General features: G+C 38.3%; 3 protein-coding genes across 4 annotated transcripts in view; 1 reads left to right on the top strand and 2 right to left on the bottom strand.

Moving 5' to 3' along the window:
* The window catches only part of LOC120767673, a 160,190-nt gene that overhangs the window by 16,884 nt on the left and 126,880 nt on the right, over positions 1-16,426 (top strand). The gene's annotated exons all lie outside the window — the stretch shown is intronic.
* On the bottom strand, positions 4,556-5,695 carry LOC120767675 (fibrinogen C domain-containing protein 1-like). The gene is made up of 3 exons (XM_040093849.1): positions 5,430-5,695; positions 4,817-5,359; positions 4,556-4,764 (listed from the first exon to the last, which is right to left on the bottom strand). Exons 1-3 carry the CDS (start codon positions 5,669-5,671, stop codon positions 4,620-4,622), a joined length of 930 nt encoding a protein of 309 aa, XP_039949783.1. The 5' UTR covers positions 5,672-5,695; the 3' UTR covers positions 4,556-4,619.
* LOC120767676 (ficolin-1-like) lies at positions 7,989-8,921 on the bottom strand. Its single transcript, XM_040093850.1, has 3 exons — positions 8,719-8,921; positions 8,236-8,645; positions 7,989-8,055 (listed from the first exon to the last, which is right to left on the bottom strand). The coding sequence occupies exons 1-3, from the start codon at positions 8,895-8,897 to the stop codon at positions 8,048-8,050; spliced, it is 597 nt and encodes a 198-aa protein (XP_039949784.1). The 5' UTR covers positions 8,898-8,921; the 3' UTR covers positions 7,989-8,047.

Genomic DNA, 16,426 nt, shown 5'->3' with positions numbered 1-16,426 from the left:
ACAGGAAGAGGGTTAGCTAACAAGGTTGAAGAAATAGAGAGGGGGTGACACATATATATATATACATATATATATATGTAAAGTTCTGTGAGCGTTATTTACTTGAGAGTGACCAGAAACGATTCTGTTACATATGGCTTAAACAGCTCACACGACTTCCGATCTTAGATCAAAGATCCTTTGGGTAGACAAAGAACATCCGTTTGAAGACGAACAATGAGAAGGCGAACTATTCCTCCAAAGGGTTGTGCGTTGCGTTTGGCATCCGTCGTTTAAAAAACTCCTCCAACGAAAGGAAAAAGATGTATAGAGGTTTAAATATGTATAAGAAACATAGCTATATATTGATAATATCAACTTTTGGGTAGTAGATCAACTATAATATTCGCAAGACTGGAAAAAAACTTTCAGAATATCACTTGATTCCATAATAAGCGATCATGCCATATATTGCCACCGAAGATTCGATTAGAAATAAATTGAAGTTTATACTGCAATCTAAGGTCCATTGTGCCCTCTCCCTTTCACATGGACTCTCAGAACTTACATGAATTCCAGGATCCTCTTTTGCGCTATTGAGGCGATGTGATCTCTATTCAGTTATATAGATCCAAGGCCTTTCGGTCTTGAGCCTACAGAATATCAAGCAGTTTAGAATCAGTTACGCATGAGTTTACGGCTCCATATTAGAAATCTGGCAGTTTGTACAAGAGTCTATATCGAGATTGAAACTGTAATGTCCAGTATAAAATGCCACAACTATCCGAAATTTGTCTTTGGGGAGTTTTATTATGGTTTTGTATCTCAAAGCATAAGCAGGCCTAGATTTCGATCCCGCATTCCTTATACATAAGTATAACATTTCATATGCTATGTGACCTGTTTTCTGTCTTCTGATAGTACGGGTTTTGGCCGTGCACTGACGAATTCAGTTGTGAACGGGCAGGATCATAAAGAGTAGACGAACAAAGTGCATATTACTGGAACTTCAACAGAAAAACTTTGTTGCATTATCGTGGTGCAAACAACCAAGAGTTGTCGATTCATAATTCCGGTCTCTTTTGACGAAAAGCTTCGCGCAAACGACACATAACACTCAAATGGTATTCCTTGTTGACGGATTGTACTTGATCTTTGACCTGCTTTGAACTGATTTTTTCAGCTTCGGCTCACCTTTGCCGAGATATTTAGCCGACTGATGATCTGTTTCCGTGTCGTAAGCATTCGTCAATTTTGCTCCAATCGACCTATAATTTTGGCATAATCTTTTTGAAATATTGTGCTTTCATACAAAAATTCATAAAAAATTTGTTCAGTTATTAAGCAGCTTGATTCTTGCTTTTCTCCAAGTAGTTATGTATATGATTACAATAAGAAGTCTATACTTTTAAATTCTCTCGTTTCAAGCATTGTTGTATATATACATAAATACATATGTATGTACTTAGTTTAATGACCGCTACATTCACACTCCTCTCAGCTGTTCATAAATAACTGAAGTTCAGCTACCCAAAAGTCTCGTGTTGTCTTAATCAATTTATGCCGCACAATTCTGCTTGAGTATAAGAAAAGCATACAAACAAAAAAATCGTATTTGCCTTACGATTTAAGAGTTTTATTGATTTCATTTCTGTGAAGTAGATATTTTTAATTCTTGAAGCTTTATCAATTAAAATGTATGTGTGTGCGTGTGTGCGTATTTGTATAAGTTTTTAATGTAAAGCCTTAAAAGCAAGTGGCGGTCGATTTCAAACAGAATACATTTCCTGATGATAACAACAATAAAAATCAATTTAATATGCAAATGAAAAGTACAATAAAATTTTAGGCCTTACTATTACATACATATGTATGTGGCTACTAAAAGCTTAGTCAGGAAGCATTATCTTGTTTAACAAGCAATGAATGTTAACATATTTAATATTTAATAAAGCCACCGCCCTTTGGACTTAAACAATTGCTGTATTTGCTTAATAGTGCTGACCGAAAATTCATTCATAAAAATTTTTAGTAAGAAACAGTTGTTTATAAGTGCATATCGTCACCTAAAAGGTAAAATAACGTAACATCACTTTTCATAACATTATCTGTAAAATGGAAAAACGTAAAAGCCAATAATTTGAAAAAAATTTGAGTTTTGGTTATAAAATGGCTATATATTAGTTACATATTGGTTATGTATTGGTTTTATATTGATTATGCATTGGTTATATATTGGTTATGTATTGGTTATATATTGGTTATATTTGACAGCGAAAGCTGATTTTTTTTTCTATATAGCATAGATCATATTATAATGTGATGAAGAGAATCGTAATCAATGAAAAACTCAATTTCGATTTTTTTCATAATATGTTGTTTTATATTTTAGGTGATCATATGTACATTTGTATATGCGCTACAAGTTAGCCTACCATTTTTTATTTTTGTAGTGCCATGTATTGGCCACATTGTTCAAAATAACTCCACTAGCAAACAGCCTACACACACAGACGCATGTATGCGTACTTAGATATATGCCGAAAGCCTGTTGCATTGATAAATTACCAGAAAAACTGTGAATAATTTACCAAAAATGATTGCCCATAAAGAGGCATTAATTTAAAATAAAAGAAAAAATAATAATAAAAAAAACCACAACAAAACACACCGGAAGTCGATAGAAGCACAATGTGTGTTATATTGAATGGAGATGGAATGGCGGCGTATGCAGTGCGTATGCATTTAATGATAAAAAATACAGTTAAGAACACAAAGCAAAGTGCGCGTAGAAGTAACGCCTGCAACAGAAAAGATAAAAACACAAAGAGTGTGCGGCAAGTGCCAAGTGCAATGCATTTAATGTGATAAAACTGCACTCAAAAGAAGAAAAAAAGTAAACTTCGGCTGCACCCAGGCTATAATACCCTTCATAGGTGCATTTTTTTGCAACATAAAAAGGGTATAAAATAACTGTGCAACATTTAGTGAAGATTTTTTTTTATAAATAAAAGAGGTTTCCTCACAAGAACTTGATTAAAATCGTTCAGTTTGTATGGCAGCTATATGCTATGGTTGTCCGATCTAATTTTTTTTTTTACTGGGAAGCGAGAGCGTTGCCTTGTATAACAAACTGTGTTAAATTTTGTGAAGATATCTTTTCAAATAAAAAAGTTTTCATTACGAGCACTTGAGTTTGATCGCTGACTTTGTATGGCAGTTACAATCTGTAGTCATCCGATTTGAAATTTTTCTTCAAATATTGTAGCATTTGACAGTAATCCACGATAAATTTTGTGAAGATATCTTTTCAAATAAAAAAAGTTTTCATGCAAGCACTTCCGTTTGAGCGATCAGTTTCTATGGCAGCTATATGCTATAGCGATCGGATATCGACGGTTCCAACCTATGAGCAACTTCTTAGTGAGAAAAGAAGGTGTGCAAAAATTCAGAGTGATATCTCAAATACCAGCTCTTATATACAGGGACAAGGCTAAATCAACGAATCATTTACATATATACCGACTAATGAATCCGTCCACGCGTTACTGTGGTATACATTTTATACTATTATTCCTATAATAAACTATTCAATACAATGAAAATTTTATTTACGAATAAAGGCGAAAACGTTTTTGTCGGCATAAGATTCCAAAGGATTGTACTTGAGGTTTAATATTGAATATGTTCGTACAAATAAATTTCATTGGACGAAAATAACGAATTTAAGGCTGCTTTCTCAATGTCTGGTTACCAGCCTTTTTGTCTAGTTAATAGGGTTGTCCGCTTAATATATTGTACTTAATAAACATTAACAAATTGTGGGACCGGCCAATGTCATTGCTTAATAGAAATGACCGCTTAACAGAGCGTCCATTTAGTAGAGCTTTCATTCATTTTTTTATTTATGGATTGTTTTTACTATCCTATCTTCTAAGTTTGTTCAAACCGGACATAAAGTGCTAAATTCTACTAAAATTGGTTCAATAGTTCAGGAGTCCATCGCGGACAAACAACGTGACACGTACTTTTATATATAAAGATATGACCAAAATATATTTTATGTATTGATTTGTTGTGGAAACCGTCAACCACTGGATCGGGACTCATTACTTATTGTTGCCTAGGGATGTGAGGTTTGGACCAGGAGTTTAAAACCAATTGCATTCATATTCGGTATTACAGCAAATAAGCAACAAATACGGTTTAAGGTCAGCTGACAACACACATCTTCGGCATTAACTATAGTTTTGTATACAGATACCTTACGCATTGAAAGATATACAAGCTATAAAGCCAGCCGGAAGTTTGAAACTTTCACTTAAGGTTTATGGCTACTAATTTCAATTTTCACAATTTTTGGCACTACGACATATTATTACCAGAGCAATATGCTCTCCGAACTTCATTAAGTCAGATGTACGAGTGTATGGTACAAAGTCAAAAGGAACTTTGAAGATCCTTACAGACGTATTATTAATTTTTTTCAGATTTATCCGCTATTTTATGTATAAAAAGGGAAGTTTGAATACAAGTATATTGGAATATTTATTGCATTGTAATTTGTATACGGGTTAATACGATAAAAATATGCTCGTTAGTAATTCAAGTACTTAAAGTACTATATTATTATAAAAAACTCAATTAAAAATTTTCTGCATTAATTGTCTCCAGCAAGTTTGTTTTGGTCGTATCATCATTTCCGAAAATGCTAAAGGTTCGTCTATTAGGCTCCTCCAGTATATACCACCGTGAAGGATTTCAAGGAAAAGTCCATTCAGGTTACTGAAATATAAAAGACAAATAACCACTATGACTAATATGTAAAAATATTTACCTATCGAGGCAATTCCTATGCCACCAACCACCTCTATAAATATATGCACAATTTTTGTCATTCAGATCATTATCACGATCAATCGTTGAAAATTTCATTCCCAGATGTCCTTTAATTAAGGACTCACCAGCAGTGCCGCTATAACCACTCAATTCCTTCAAAGAATAGCCTTCTGACTCGGAACCAATAAGAAACTTTGCATATCTAGCATAGAATACGTATTGTGGGTCAGTCCTTTTTTTTAATTTAATATACAGCTCATGTGCGCAGCTACTAGTAAGCACGTGCAATTTATCCAAACCGAACCAAAAGTTTGTGCTAACGTTGCCAAATCCATTTTTGTAGCTCTCCCAATCTCTAAAAAAATCTTCTTCAAAAGTTACACGCCGTTGAAAAACCAACCATCCGCCGCCATCAGTGTCATCCTCACAATACACATCCACACTGGGGAGTTTAAGCTGCGGTATCTGAATTTTATAAACACCACTCTTAGAGATTGCAGCTGTTGCTTCCATACAACTTAACGGTCTTTTTACTGGGCCCCTGAAATAAAAAGTTAACAACAATGCGTACTTCATTCTAGACTAGAAGCCATTAAGCTAATCATTTTTACTGTTCCGTAGTTGAAGGATTTTCCTTTTCCGAAGTTTTTGTGGGCTGCTTTTCGGCTTCCGAATTTTTAGTGTCGTTGCTAACTTCACTACTTCGATCTTCAATGCCATTGTCTTCAACGACACCGACTTTCACACCAGAATTGCAAATGCAACCGCATTCTGAATTATCCTGAGTGTGGCAAAATCTGATCTGGAAATGTAAAATACAATACAGCCAAATGATAAAAGTAAAGCGAAACATTTTTCCGCGATTGTTGTGCGAACACTTCAGCACGGACTAAAGACTGCCATTTACCGTCAAATGAACTCAATCAAGTTAATTAATATACATGTGGTTTACTTAAGATTTAAATAACTGAATCTTAATATCTACAGTACCTAAAGGCAAAACCAGCTGCTCGTAACATAAAAGGAATTTATAATTTGTGTACTGTTGCAATAAGAATTTTATAATTATTTACTGACTCACTCACGAATGATTGAAATTTACCTAAAACTAATCGAGGCAAGAGAAGAGACGTTAATTTTGGTGGCACTGTAGTAGAACTTGAATTGTAGCGATCAGTTCGTATGGCAGCTATGTGCTATAGTTGTCCGATACCGGCAGTGCCGATAAATCAGCAGCTTCTCGGAGGTAAAAGGGCGCGTGATACAGACATTCGTGACACTAAACGTTAGTATACACATTTATAGGGTCTGAGACGTTTTCCTTTTGGGTGTTCCAAACACCGTGGCAAACTTTCATGGCTTAAAACTGGCGTTAGTCGAAAACATATTGCATGATATTTTAATTAAAGCGCTTAAAATTTGCTTTCGCCATTTACGAATAGGCCTGATTTGCCCATACGGACATACCACGCAACTGAAATTTAACGTACAGAAGGCAGATCTAAGACACGTCAACCGTCAACCGCTGTTATTCGAGGGCTGTACGGCATGTAACGTAATCTTTCTGGAACCAAAGGTTATCCAGATCAGCAATTCAAACACGAAAAACTCGTTAATCATAACTCCATAAAGTTCCCCATCATCTAGAGCATTATGGTCGGCTTCATTTTTGATATATGGACCAAGGTGTGTTCATGATGAAATGAAACTATGCTTAACTTATAATCCAATTCCGACCATTTTTAGACGAACGGTTAGTCCGTTGTGTTACAATAAACACCTACATATAAAATAGATAACAAGATCTGGCTAATTGAGATTAAAGTGCCTGGATGATTCCACATCATCCTCCTTCTTATGAATTTTACAGCTTGTCTGTCTATTGCCTATTGGTTAATGTCCTGTAGGAGCAAGTAGTTAAGAAGATCTCCAATAAACTACTCTTGTTTAAAAAGATCTCACAGTCGCACAGGAGAGAGTCGTCGATCACAGTCCGGTAAGCGCCCGCGAGGTCCATTGATCTAGAGCTAGAACGCAAGATGCCAACGGAAATCCAAAACGCTCCAATTTTAAGGTGAGCGTGGCAATGATGCTCCCTCTGCCGAGATCGTACGCTTTGTAGTTGCTGTGAATTCCGCTTCATGTTATTTCTAGTGAGAACAGATACTCCTGGACCAACTTTGAGCGAATTAGCCAGTTCAACACTCGTATTGCCGCTCCGATGTCGGAGTGTATTCTCACTTTCTCGAAAGAGGCTGCAGTTTGTGCGGTACGTCTATCACCACCTTGCACCCACTCTGCCTAGAAAATACTACAGTGATGCGGTAGATTAAAGGTAAGGTTGGCGTGATGCCCATACAGAAAACTTTCCCTGCTAGCTTCGATCTATCCATGAAAAAGCTCTGGGGGCCTCTTCTTCAGCGACTCCCCCCTCTTCACATTTCCCGCGTCGGTATATGAGTCTCGTTTCTCGAGCTCTTATGTAGATCGTATCGTTTACCACCAAGATCTAAAGCAGTGCGGAAAGCATCTCTCCCTGCAGGATGCCCCTGTTAACCTTTCGGGATGTCTTTGCACTACCTCACTCCGCTAGGACGTTTCTATCGAGCTGCTTGATGTTCGAACCCATCTCAAAGTATTCTAGGGCTTTAAGCATCTCCTTCTCCAAACATTGTTGAAGTTTCCTAGACAAGTTTATACGGAATAACCATTAGAATATTTTCCTCATACGAATTTTCTTCGCTTTTGGTCTTTGTGGTCCGATCTGAACAATTACTTAGTCGATTGTAGCGATGCCTTGGGTAACCAGCCATGCCTAATTTTATGAAGTTACCCTTTCAAATAAAAAAATTGTCTATGCAAGGACATGACAACGGTGCCGTCAAACGAGTGGCTTCTTGATGAGAAAAGATTGTGTACCAAATTTTATTTCCCATTGCATCGATCGAATATTAACAGATAAATTATAATAGAAAGGTATAACTCGAAAAGCTTAGTTAAGCATTTGAATACAAGTATATTGGAATATTAATTCTTTTGCGATTTGTATTATTTGTAAATCGTTAAAATTGTAAAATTTCTTAAACAACTCGATTTGAATTTTGTTTCATTAATTGTCTCCAGCAAGTTTGTTTTGGTCGCATCATCATTTCCGAAAATGCTAAAGGCACCTCATTTTCAACGGAATTCCAGTTTATACCATATTGTTGGGTTGCAAGGTAAAGCCCATTCAGGTTACTGAAATATAAAAGATAAAGCACCACCATTACTGATATGTAAAATTTCTTTACCTAAAATAGCAATCGTTAAACCACCAACCACTTCTAAAATAACCCGCACAATGCTTTTTATGGAGATCATTATCACGATCAATCGCTGAGAATTTCATTCCCAGATGGTTTTTAATTAAGGACTCACCAGCAGTGCCGCTATAGCTACCCAATTCCTTTAAAGCATAGCTTTCTGACTCGGAAGCAATACGAAACTGTGTATATTTTGCATAAAATGCTTCGTTAGTCCTTTTTCTTAATTTAATATACATCTCTTGTTCGCAGCTACTAGTAAGCACGTGCAATTTTTCCAAACCGAACCAGAAGTTTTTGCTAACGTTGCCAAATCCATTTTTGTAGCTCTCCCAACCTCTATAAAAATTCTCCTCATAAGTTACACGCCGTTGAAAAACCAACCATCCGCCGCCATCAGTGTCGTTATCACAATACACATCCACACTGGAGAGTTTAAGCTGCGGTATCTGAATTTTATAAACACCACTCTTAGAGGTTGCAGCTGTTGCTTCCATACAACTTAGCGGTCTGTTTACTGGTGCCCTGAAATAATAAGTTAATAACAATGCGTACTACATTCTAGACTAGAAGCCATTAATTAGTTAATCATTTTTACTGTTCCGTGGTTGAAGGATTTTCGTCAACGAGATTATCTTCAACAACGCCGACTTGCATAGCAGAATCGCAAATGCAAGCGCACGGTTTACTTGATTCTGAACTTTCCTGAAAGTAGCAAAATCTGATCTGGAAAACTATAATACAATACAGCAAAATAATAAAAGTACAGCGAAACATTTTTCCGCGATTGTTGTGCGAACTCTTCAGCACGGAATTAAGACTGCCACTTACCGTCAAATGAACTTAATCATGTTAATTAATATACATGTGGTTTACTTAAGATTTAAATAACTGAATCTTAATATCTATAGCACCTAAAGGCAAAACCAGCTGCTTGTAAAATAAATGGAATTTATAATTTGTTTACTGTTGCGATAAGAATTTTATAATTGTTTTCTGACTCACTCACGAAAGGTTGAAATTTACCTAAAACTAATTGAAACAAGAGAAAAACGGCAACACCCGTAATTTGTAGCACCTAGAAGGAAACGACAGATATTCTTTAAAATATACATATGTACGTTATGATCAGCATGAGAAGCAGACTAGATTGCACCATGTTCATATGTCGTATGTTTATTCACTTTCTCTCTTTCTCTTTTGTTGGAATCGCCAATATCGCACCACTGTAGCAGAGATAATAAGATGCCCAACTCGGCTGACATTGCAAATGAGCGAGCCGCTCACCTATCTAACTTTGACAGTTTACTGGTATTGTTGGTTTTGACGTTTCGCAATTGGAATGCCTGGAACTTCTTCTTCTTCTTAATTGGCGTAGGCACCGCTTACGCGATTATAGCCGAGTCGTTTCTTCTTTTCGCTACGTGGCGCCAATTGGATATTCCAAGCGATGCCAGGTCCTTCTCCACCTGATCCCTCCAACGGAGTGGAGGTCTTCTTCTTCCTCTGCTTCCCCCGGCGGGTATTGCGTCGAATAGTTTCAGACATTGTTGGTGGTGTTTACGCTGATTCCAAGATAGACGAAATTAACCACAACTTCAAAGTTATGACTGTCAACAGTGACGTGAGAGCTAAGTCGCGATTGCAACGACTGTTTGTTTGATGACAGGAGATATTTCGTTTTGCCCTCGTTCATTGCCAGACCCATTTGTTTTGCTTGCTTGTCCAGCCTGGAGAAAGCAGAACTAACGGCGCGGGTGTTGAGGCCGATGATATCAATATCATCGGCATACGCCAGCAGCTGTACACTCTTATAGAAGATGGTACCTTCTCTATTCAGATCTGCAGCTCGAACTATTTTTTCAAGCAATATATTGAAGAAGTCGCACGATAGGGAATCGCCTTGTCTGAAACCTCGTTTGGTATCGAACGGCTCGGAGAGGTCCTTCCCGATCCTGACGGAGCTTTTCGTGTTACTCAACGTCAGTTTACACAGCCGTATTAGTTTTGCGGGGATACGAAATTCAGACATCGCGGCACAAAGGCAGCTCCTTTTCGTGCTGTCGAAAGCAGCTTTGAAATCGACGAAGAGATGGTGTGTGTCGATTCTCTTTTCACGGGTCTTTTCCAAGATTTGGCGCATGGTGAATATCTGGTCGGTTGTTGATTTTCCAGGTCTGAAGCCACACTGATAAGGTCCAATCAGTTTGTTGACGGTGGGCTTTAATCTTTCACACAATACGCTCGATAGAACCTTATATGCGATGTTGAGCAGGCTAATCCCACGGTAGTTGGCGCAGATTGTGGGGTCTCCTTTTTTATGGATTGGGCATAGCACACCTAAATTCCAATCGTTGGGCATGCTCTCGTCCGACCATATTTTACAAAGCTGATGCATGCTCCCTATTAGTTCTTCGCCGCCGTGTTTGAATAGCTCGGCCGGCAATCTATCGGCCCCTGCCGCTTTGTTGTTCTTCAGGCGGGTAATTGCTATTCGAACTTCTTCATTGTCGGGCCATGGAACTTCTGCTCCATCGTCATCGATTGGGGAATCGGGTTCGCCTTCTCCTGGTGTTGTGCATTCACTGCCATTCAGCAGGCTGGAGAAGTGTTCCCTCCATAATTTAAGTATGCTCTGGGCATCGGTCACTAGATCACCTTTGGGTGTTCTACAAGAGTATGCTCCGGTCTTGAAACCTTCTGTAAGCCGCCTCATTTTTTCGTAGAATTTTCGAGCATTAACCCTGTCGGCCAGCTTATCACGCTCTTCATACTCACGCATTTCGGCCACTTTCTTCTTCTGCCTACAAATGTGTCTCGCTTCCCTCTTCAACTCTCAGTATCTATCCCATCCCGCACGTGTAGTGGTCGATCGTAACGTTGCGAGGTAGGCAGCCTGTTTTCTCTCCGCTGCGACATGGCACTCCTCGTCGTACCAGCTGTTCTTTTGCACTTTCCGAAACCCAATGGTTTCGGTTGCAGCTGTACGTAAGGAGTTTGAAATGCCGTCACAGAGTTCCCTTATACCGAGTTGTTGACGAGTGCTCTTAGAGAGCAGGAGCCCAAGCCGAGTAGAAAATCGTTCTGCTGTCTGTTGTGATTGCAGTTTCTCAACGTCAAACCTTCCTTGTGTTTGTTGGCGTGCGTTTTTTGCTGCACAGAGGCGGGTGCGAATCTTGGCTGCAACAAGATAGTGGTCTGAGGCGTGTTAGGACCTCGAAGCGCACGCACATCTAAAACACTGGAGACGTGTCTTCCGTCTATCACAACATGATCGATCTGGTTGGTAGTTTTTCGATCCGGAGACAGCCAGGTAGCTTGATGAATCTTCTTATGCTGGAATCTAGTACTACAGATAACCATATTTCGGGACCCGGCGAAGTCGAACAGCCTCAACCCGTTTGGGGATGTTTCGTCGTGGAGGCTGAGTATACCGGCCGTAGTGCCAAAGATACCTTCTTTACCCAACCTGGCATTAAAGTCGCCAAGCACGATTTTGACATCGTGGGGGGGCATCTCTCATAAGTGCGTTCCAAGCACTCATAAAAGGCATCTTTGGTCACATCGTCCTTCTCATCCGTCGGAGCGTGGGCGCAGATCAGCGATATGTTGAAGACGTTCATTCACCGGAGTGAATGATAGTACTCGGCGACGGAGTCTCTATCCCACCACGAATCCCACACCAAACTTGCGCTCCTTTATATGGCCACTGTAGTAAATGTCACAAGGACCTACTCGTCTTTGTCCTTGTCCCGTCCATCGCATTTCTTGGACGGCGGTGATGTCAGCCTTTATTTTTGCGAGGGCATCAACCAGCTGGGCAGCGGCACCTTCCCAATTAAGGGTCCGGACATTCCAGGTGAATGCCCTGATATCGTAGTCCTTATTTCGTTTGCCATGGTCGTCATCAAAAGGGGGGTCTCTCATCCGAGGCTGTCGCTTACTTTTCATTGGTATTGTTATTTACGTGGCGGGTCCCAAACCCAGCGCACAACCCTATGTAGGGGATGTTTCGCTTTCTCACTTTAGCTCGACTTCGAACGGATGTTCTTAGGAACCTACCCAGAGGATACTTGGTGAAAGTCCGGAAGTCGTGAGCTGCTTGAGCCATGTGTAAAGTAATCGTTTCTGGCCACTCCCAAGTGAATGGCGATCAGAGAACTTTCCTCACTTGCGTGAACTTCTACACATGACTCCATCCTCCTTAAAATTCTATCAGAAATATATGTGAACGGTGGTATTTGTTGCCGCCGTTAATGAAAATTAAAAAAAAAAAAAATACAAAATGTAAATACTTATATTTGATTAAATGTTTTGTAATGTGATGCATAGTAGTATTAATCATTTAAGGGGTCAGTAGGGTAATTTGGCCTGTTTTTTGACATTTTTTTTCATAGAAATTTTTATTCTGCAATAGAACTTTTTTCACTTATCATGGGGTATATCGTGGAGTGTGCAAACAAATTTCTTCGAAACTTTTTGATGACATCTGTCGGAGAAATGGCTGGATGAATGAGATGAGTTTTTTCACTGGCGGACACGATTTTTCATGTTTGTGTCATCTGAAAAACAAAAACCGAATTTATTCTTAAAAAGTACGTGAATGGTTATCGTCCCTACTAGAATCATGAAAAAATGTTGATATATAAACATGTAATTAACGTTTTTTTTTTTAATTTTTGACCATGTTTTTTACAGAAATATTTTGTCATAACATTGTCAATAAGCAAATCGGTAGTTCGACCGGAATCATATCCGCCAGTTTGAAAAAAACGTTTGGAGAAAAGCGCGTTTAAAGTTTGAGGTGTGCACTCCGAGCGCTCCGAACGTTGAGTGCTATTATTACTTTTGGGACTTTTTCGAAACCTTCCAACGGTAAAGTACATTAATTCTAAGTGTGTAAGGGAACAGACAATGCAAAAAAAAAAAATGAAAAAGATTACCCTACTGACCCCTTAAAAATTAAAAGTATTTCCTAATTCAGAGCTAACAGGCTTAATTTACTTTATTAAGTATTGAAGGATTGAAAACTCAAAAGTCAGTGGTAACAAAAAAAAAAATAATTAAATAGTTTCGCCATATATTAAAAGCCTAATATATAATAATTTTTAATCGAAAAAAAAATTAATCAGATGGAATAACTGTAACCTATAACTGCCATGCGAATTGTGCGATTCTAATTAAGTTCTTGTATGGAAAACTTTTTTCCAAAGCACACTCGTAGCGAGTAGAGAGGTGGAGAAGAGGAAAAGAGAATTTCACTTCACTGTGATATTTTTATGGCAGTCACTGTGCCCGCCGCTACTTCTGCAACAAGAATTTATCTCACTACTTATGTTAATTCATTCACAATAGAGTATTGATTATTAAACACTGATTGATTAAGCGCATTAAGGAGCGTTCTCTGTCAATCGGTAACTAATTGTAGCGAAAATTGGTAATGTTATCATTTGAGAAATTCTTTTCTTCTATTTTGTACGTGTATTTTGAGTAAATAAAATAATATTTGAACAGCAAATTGAACTTATGTTTATATATACATATGTATATGTATATATAGAGTGATCCATTTCGAGGTTTCTTACTTCATTAAAGAAAAAAAAAAACAAGTAAGGAAGGGCTAAGTTCGGGTGTCACCGAACATTTTATACTCTCGCATGGTAAAGTGATAATCGAGATTTCATAATACGTCATTTACATATTTTTCAAATACCGTATTTGTGTAAAGTTTTATTCCGCTATCATCATTGGTTCCTAACGTATATACTCGTATTATACAGAAAGGGCATCAGATGGAATTCAAAATAGCGTTATATTGGAAGAAGGCGTGATTGTGAACCGATTTCATCCATATTTCGTACATGTCATCAGGGTGTTAAGAAAATATTATATACCGAATTTCATTGAAATCGGTCTAGCAGTTCCTGAGATATGGTTTTTGGTCCATAAGTGGGCGGGGCCACGCCCATTTTGAATTAAAAAAAGGCTGGGAGCAACTTCCTTCTGCAATTTCTTCCATGAAATTTGGTGTTTCTGACGTTTTTTGTTAGTCGGTTAACGCACTTTTAGTGATTTTCAACATAACCTTTGTCTGGGAGGTGGGCGTGGTAATTATCCTGAAGAAAACGAATCTGTAGAGTTTGGTTGACATAGCTATAGTAGTTTCCGAGATATGTACAAAAAACTTAGTAGAGGGCGGGGCCACGCCCACTTTTCCAAAAAAATTGCGTACAAATATGCCCCTCCCTAATGCGATCCTTTGTGCCAAATTTCACTTTAATATCTTTATTTATGGCTTAGTTATGACACTTTATAGGTTTTCGGTTTCCGCCATTTTGTGGGCGTGGCAGTAGGCCGATTTTGCCCATCTTCGAACCTAACCTCCTTATGAAGCCAAGGAATACGTGTACCAAGTTTCATCATGATATCTCAATTTTTACTCAAGTTACAGCTTGCACGGACGGATGGACGGACGGACGTTTAGAAGAAATTGCAGAAGGAAGCTGCACCCAGGCTTTTTTTAAAAATTGAAAATGGGCGTGGCCTCGCCCGCTTATGGATCAAAAACCATATCTCAGGAACAATTCTACCGATTTCAATGAAATTCGGTATATAATATTTTCTTAACAGTCTGATGACATGTACGAAATATGGGTGAAATCGGTTCACAACCACGCCTTCTTCCAATATAACGCTATTTGGAATTCCATCTGATGCCTTCTCTGTATAATATGTACATTAGGAACCAATGATGATAGCGGAATAAAACTTTACACAAATACGGTATTTGAAAAATATGTAAATGACGGATAATAAAATCTCGATTTTGACTTTATCATGCAAGAGTATAAAATGTTCGGTGACACCCGAACTTTGCCCTTCCTTACTTGTTTCTGAATGAAATTGAATTTCTTCAGATTGCTCTTCGTCCAAAAAGCTGCAGTTTTGCTTGTTTGCATTTCCATTGAGCTAGAAATGGTCCTCATCGCTGAAAAAAATTTGACTTGAAAACGTCGAATCTTCTTGAAACTTTTCAAGAACCCATAGAGCGAACCCAAGTCGCTTGGAAAGTTCAAGCGGCTTCAGTTCTTGGACAGCTGTATTTTGTACGTATAGACTTTAAGATCTCGACTTAATATGCGACAAGTCGTTCATACGTCTGTCCGAATTACAGCGAACAGCGCCGAATCGACTATCCACGATCTTCGATCTTCAATAATGAATGCTGGCTCTCAAGATGGTGTTGTGAATACTATTATGTTGACCATAAGTTGAGCGAATCGCATGTAACACAGTCTTGACAAAACGTGAATTTTCATAATAAAGTTGAACGATTTGTAAACGTTGTTTAGGCGTGAGTCTTTCCATGATGAAATGTCAAACAATACTGAACAAAAACAACTAAGGAAGGGCTAAGTTCGGGTGCCACCGAACATTTTATACTCTCGCATGGTAAAGTGATAATCGAGATTTAATTATACGTCATTTACATATTTTTCAAATACCGTATTTTTGTAAAGTTTTATTCCGCTATCATCATTGGTTCCTAATGTATATATTATACAGAGAAGGCATCAGATGGAATTCAAAATAGCGTTATATTGGAAGAAGGCGTGATTGTGAACCGATTTCACCCATATTTCGTACATGTCATCAGGGTGTTAAGAAAGCATTGTATACCGAATTTCATTGAAATCGGTCTAATAGCTCCTGAGATATGGTTCTTGGTCCATAAGTGGGCGGCGCCACGCCCATTTTCAATTTAAAAAAAAGGCTGCAGCAGCTTCTTTGCCACTTCTTCCGTAAAATTTAGTGTTTCTGACGTTTTTTGTTAGTCGGTTAACGCACTTTTAGTGATTTTGAACATAACCTTTGTATGGGAGGTGGGCGTGGTTATTATCCGATTTCTTCCATTTTTGAACTGTATATAGAAATGCCTGAAGAAAACGACTCTGCAGATTTTGGTTGACATAGCTATAGTAGTTTCCGAGAAATGTACAAAAAACTTAGTAGGGGGCGGGGCCACGCCCACTTTTCCAAAACAATTGCGTCCAAATATGCCCCTCCCTAATGCGATCCTTTGTGCCAAATTTCACTTTAATATCTTTATTTATGGCTTAGTTATGACAGTTTATATGTTTTCGGTTTCCGCCATTTTGTGGGCGTGGCAGTAGGCCGATTTTGCCCATCTTCGAACTTAACCTTCTTATGGAGCCAAGGAATACGTGTACCAAGTTTCATCATGATATCTCAATTTTTACTCAAGTTACAGCTTGCACGGACGGACGGACAGACGGACGGACGAC

This window comes from Bactrocera tryoni, chromosome 2 (genome assembly GCF_016617805.1).
Source record: "Bactrocera tryoni isolate S06 chromosome 2, CSIRO_BtryS06_freeze2, whole genome shotgun sequence".
NCBI classification, from domain to species: Eukaryota; Metazoa; Arthropoda; class Insecta; order Diptera; family Tephritidae; genus Bactrocera; species Bactrocera tryoni.
This window is presented reverse-complemented; position numbering and strand designations above follow the sequence as displayed.

Excerpts from the sequence above, each read along its gene's own strand:
- LOC120767675 (XM_040093849.1), bottom strand. The coding sequence starts at position 5,671 with ATGTTTCGCTTTACTTTTATCATTTGGCTGTATTGTATTTTACATTTC. Across the intron at positions 5,360-5,429 it reads AATCCTTCAACTACGGAACA|GGGCCCAGTAAAAAGACCGT; the intron begins GTAAAAATGATT and ends TTTTTATTTCAG. Across the intron at positions 4,765-4,816 it reads CATAGGAATTGCCTCGATAG|TAACCTGAATGGACTTTTCC; the intron begins GTAAATATTTTT and ends TTTATATTTCAG.
- LOC120767676 (XM_040093850.1), bottom strand. The coding sequence starts at position 8,897 with ATGTTTCGCTGTACTTTTATTATTTTGCTGTATTGTATTATAGTTTTC. Across the intron at positions 8,646-8,718 it reads AATCCTTCAACCACGGAACA|GGCACCAGTAAACAGACCGC; the intron begins GTAAAAATGATT and ends TTATTATTTCAG.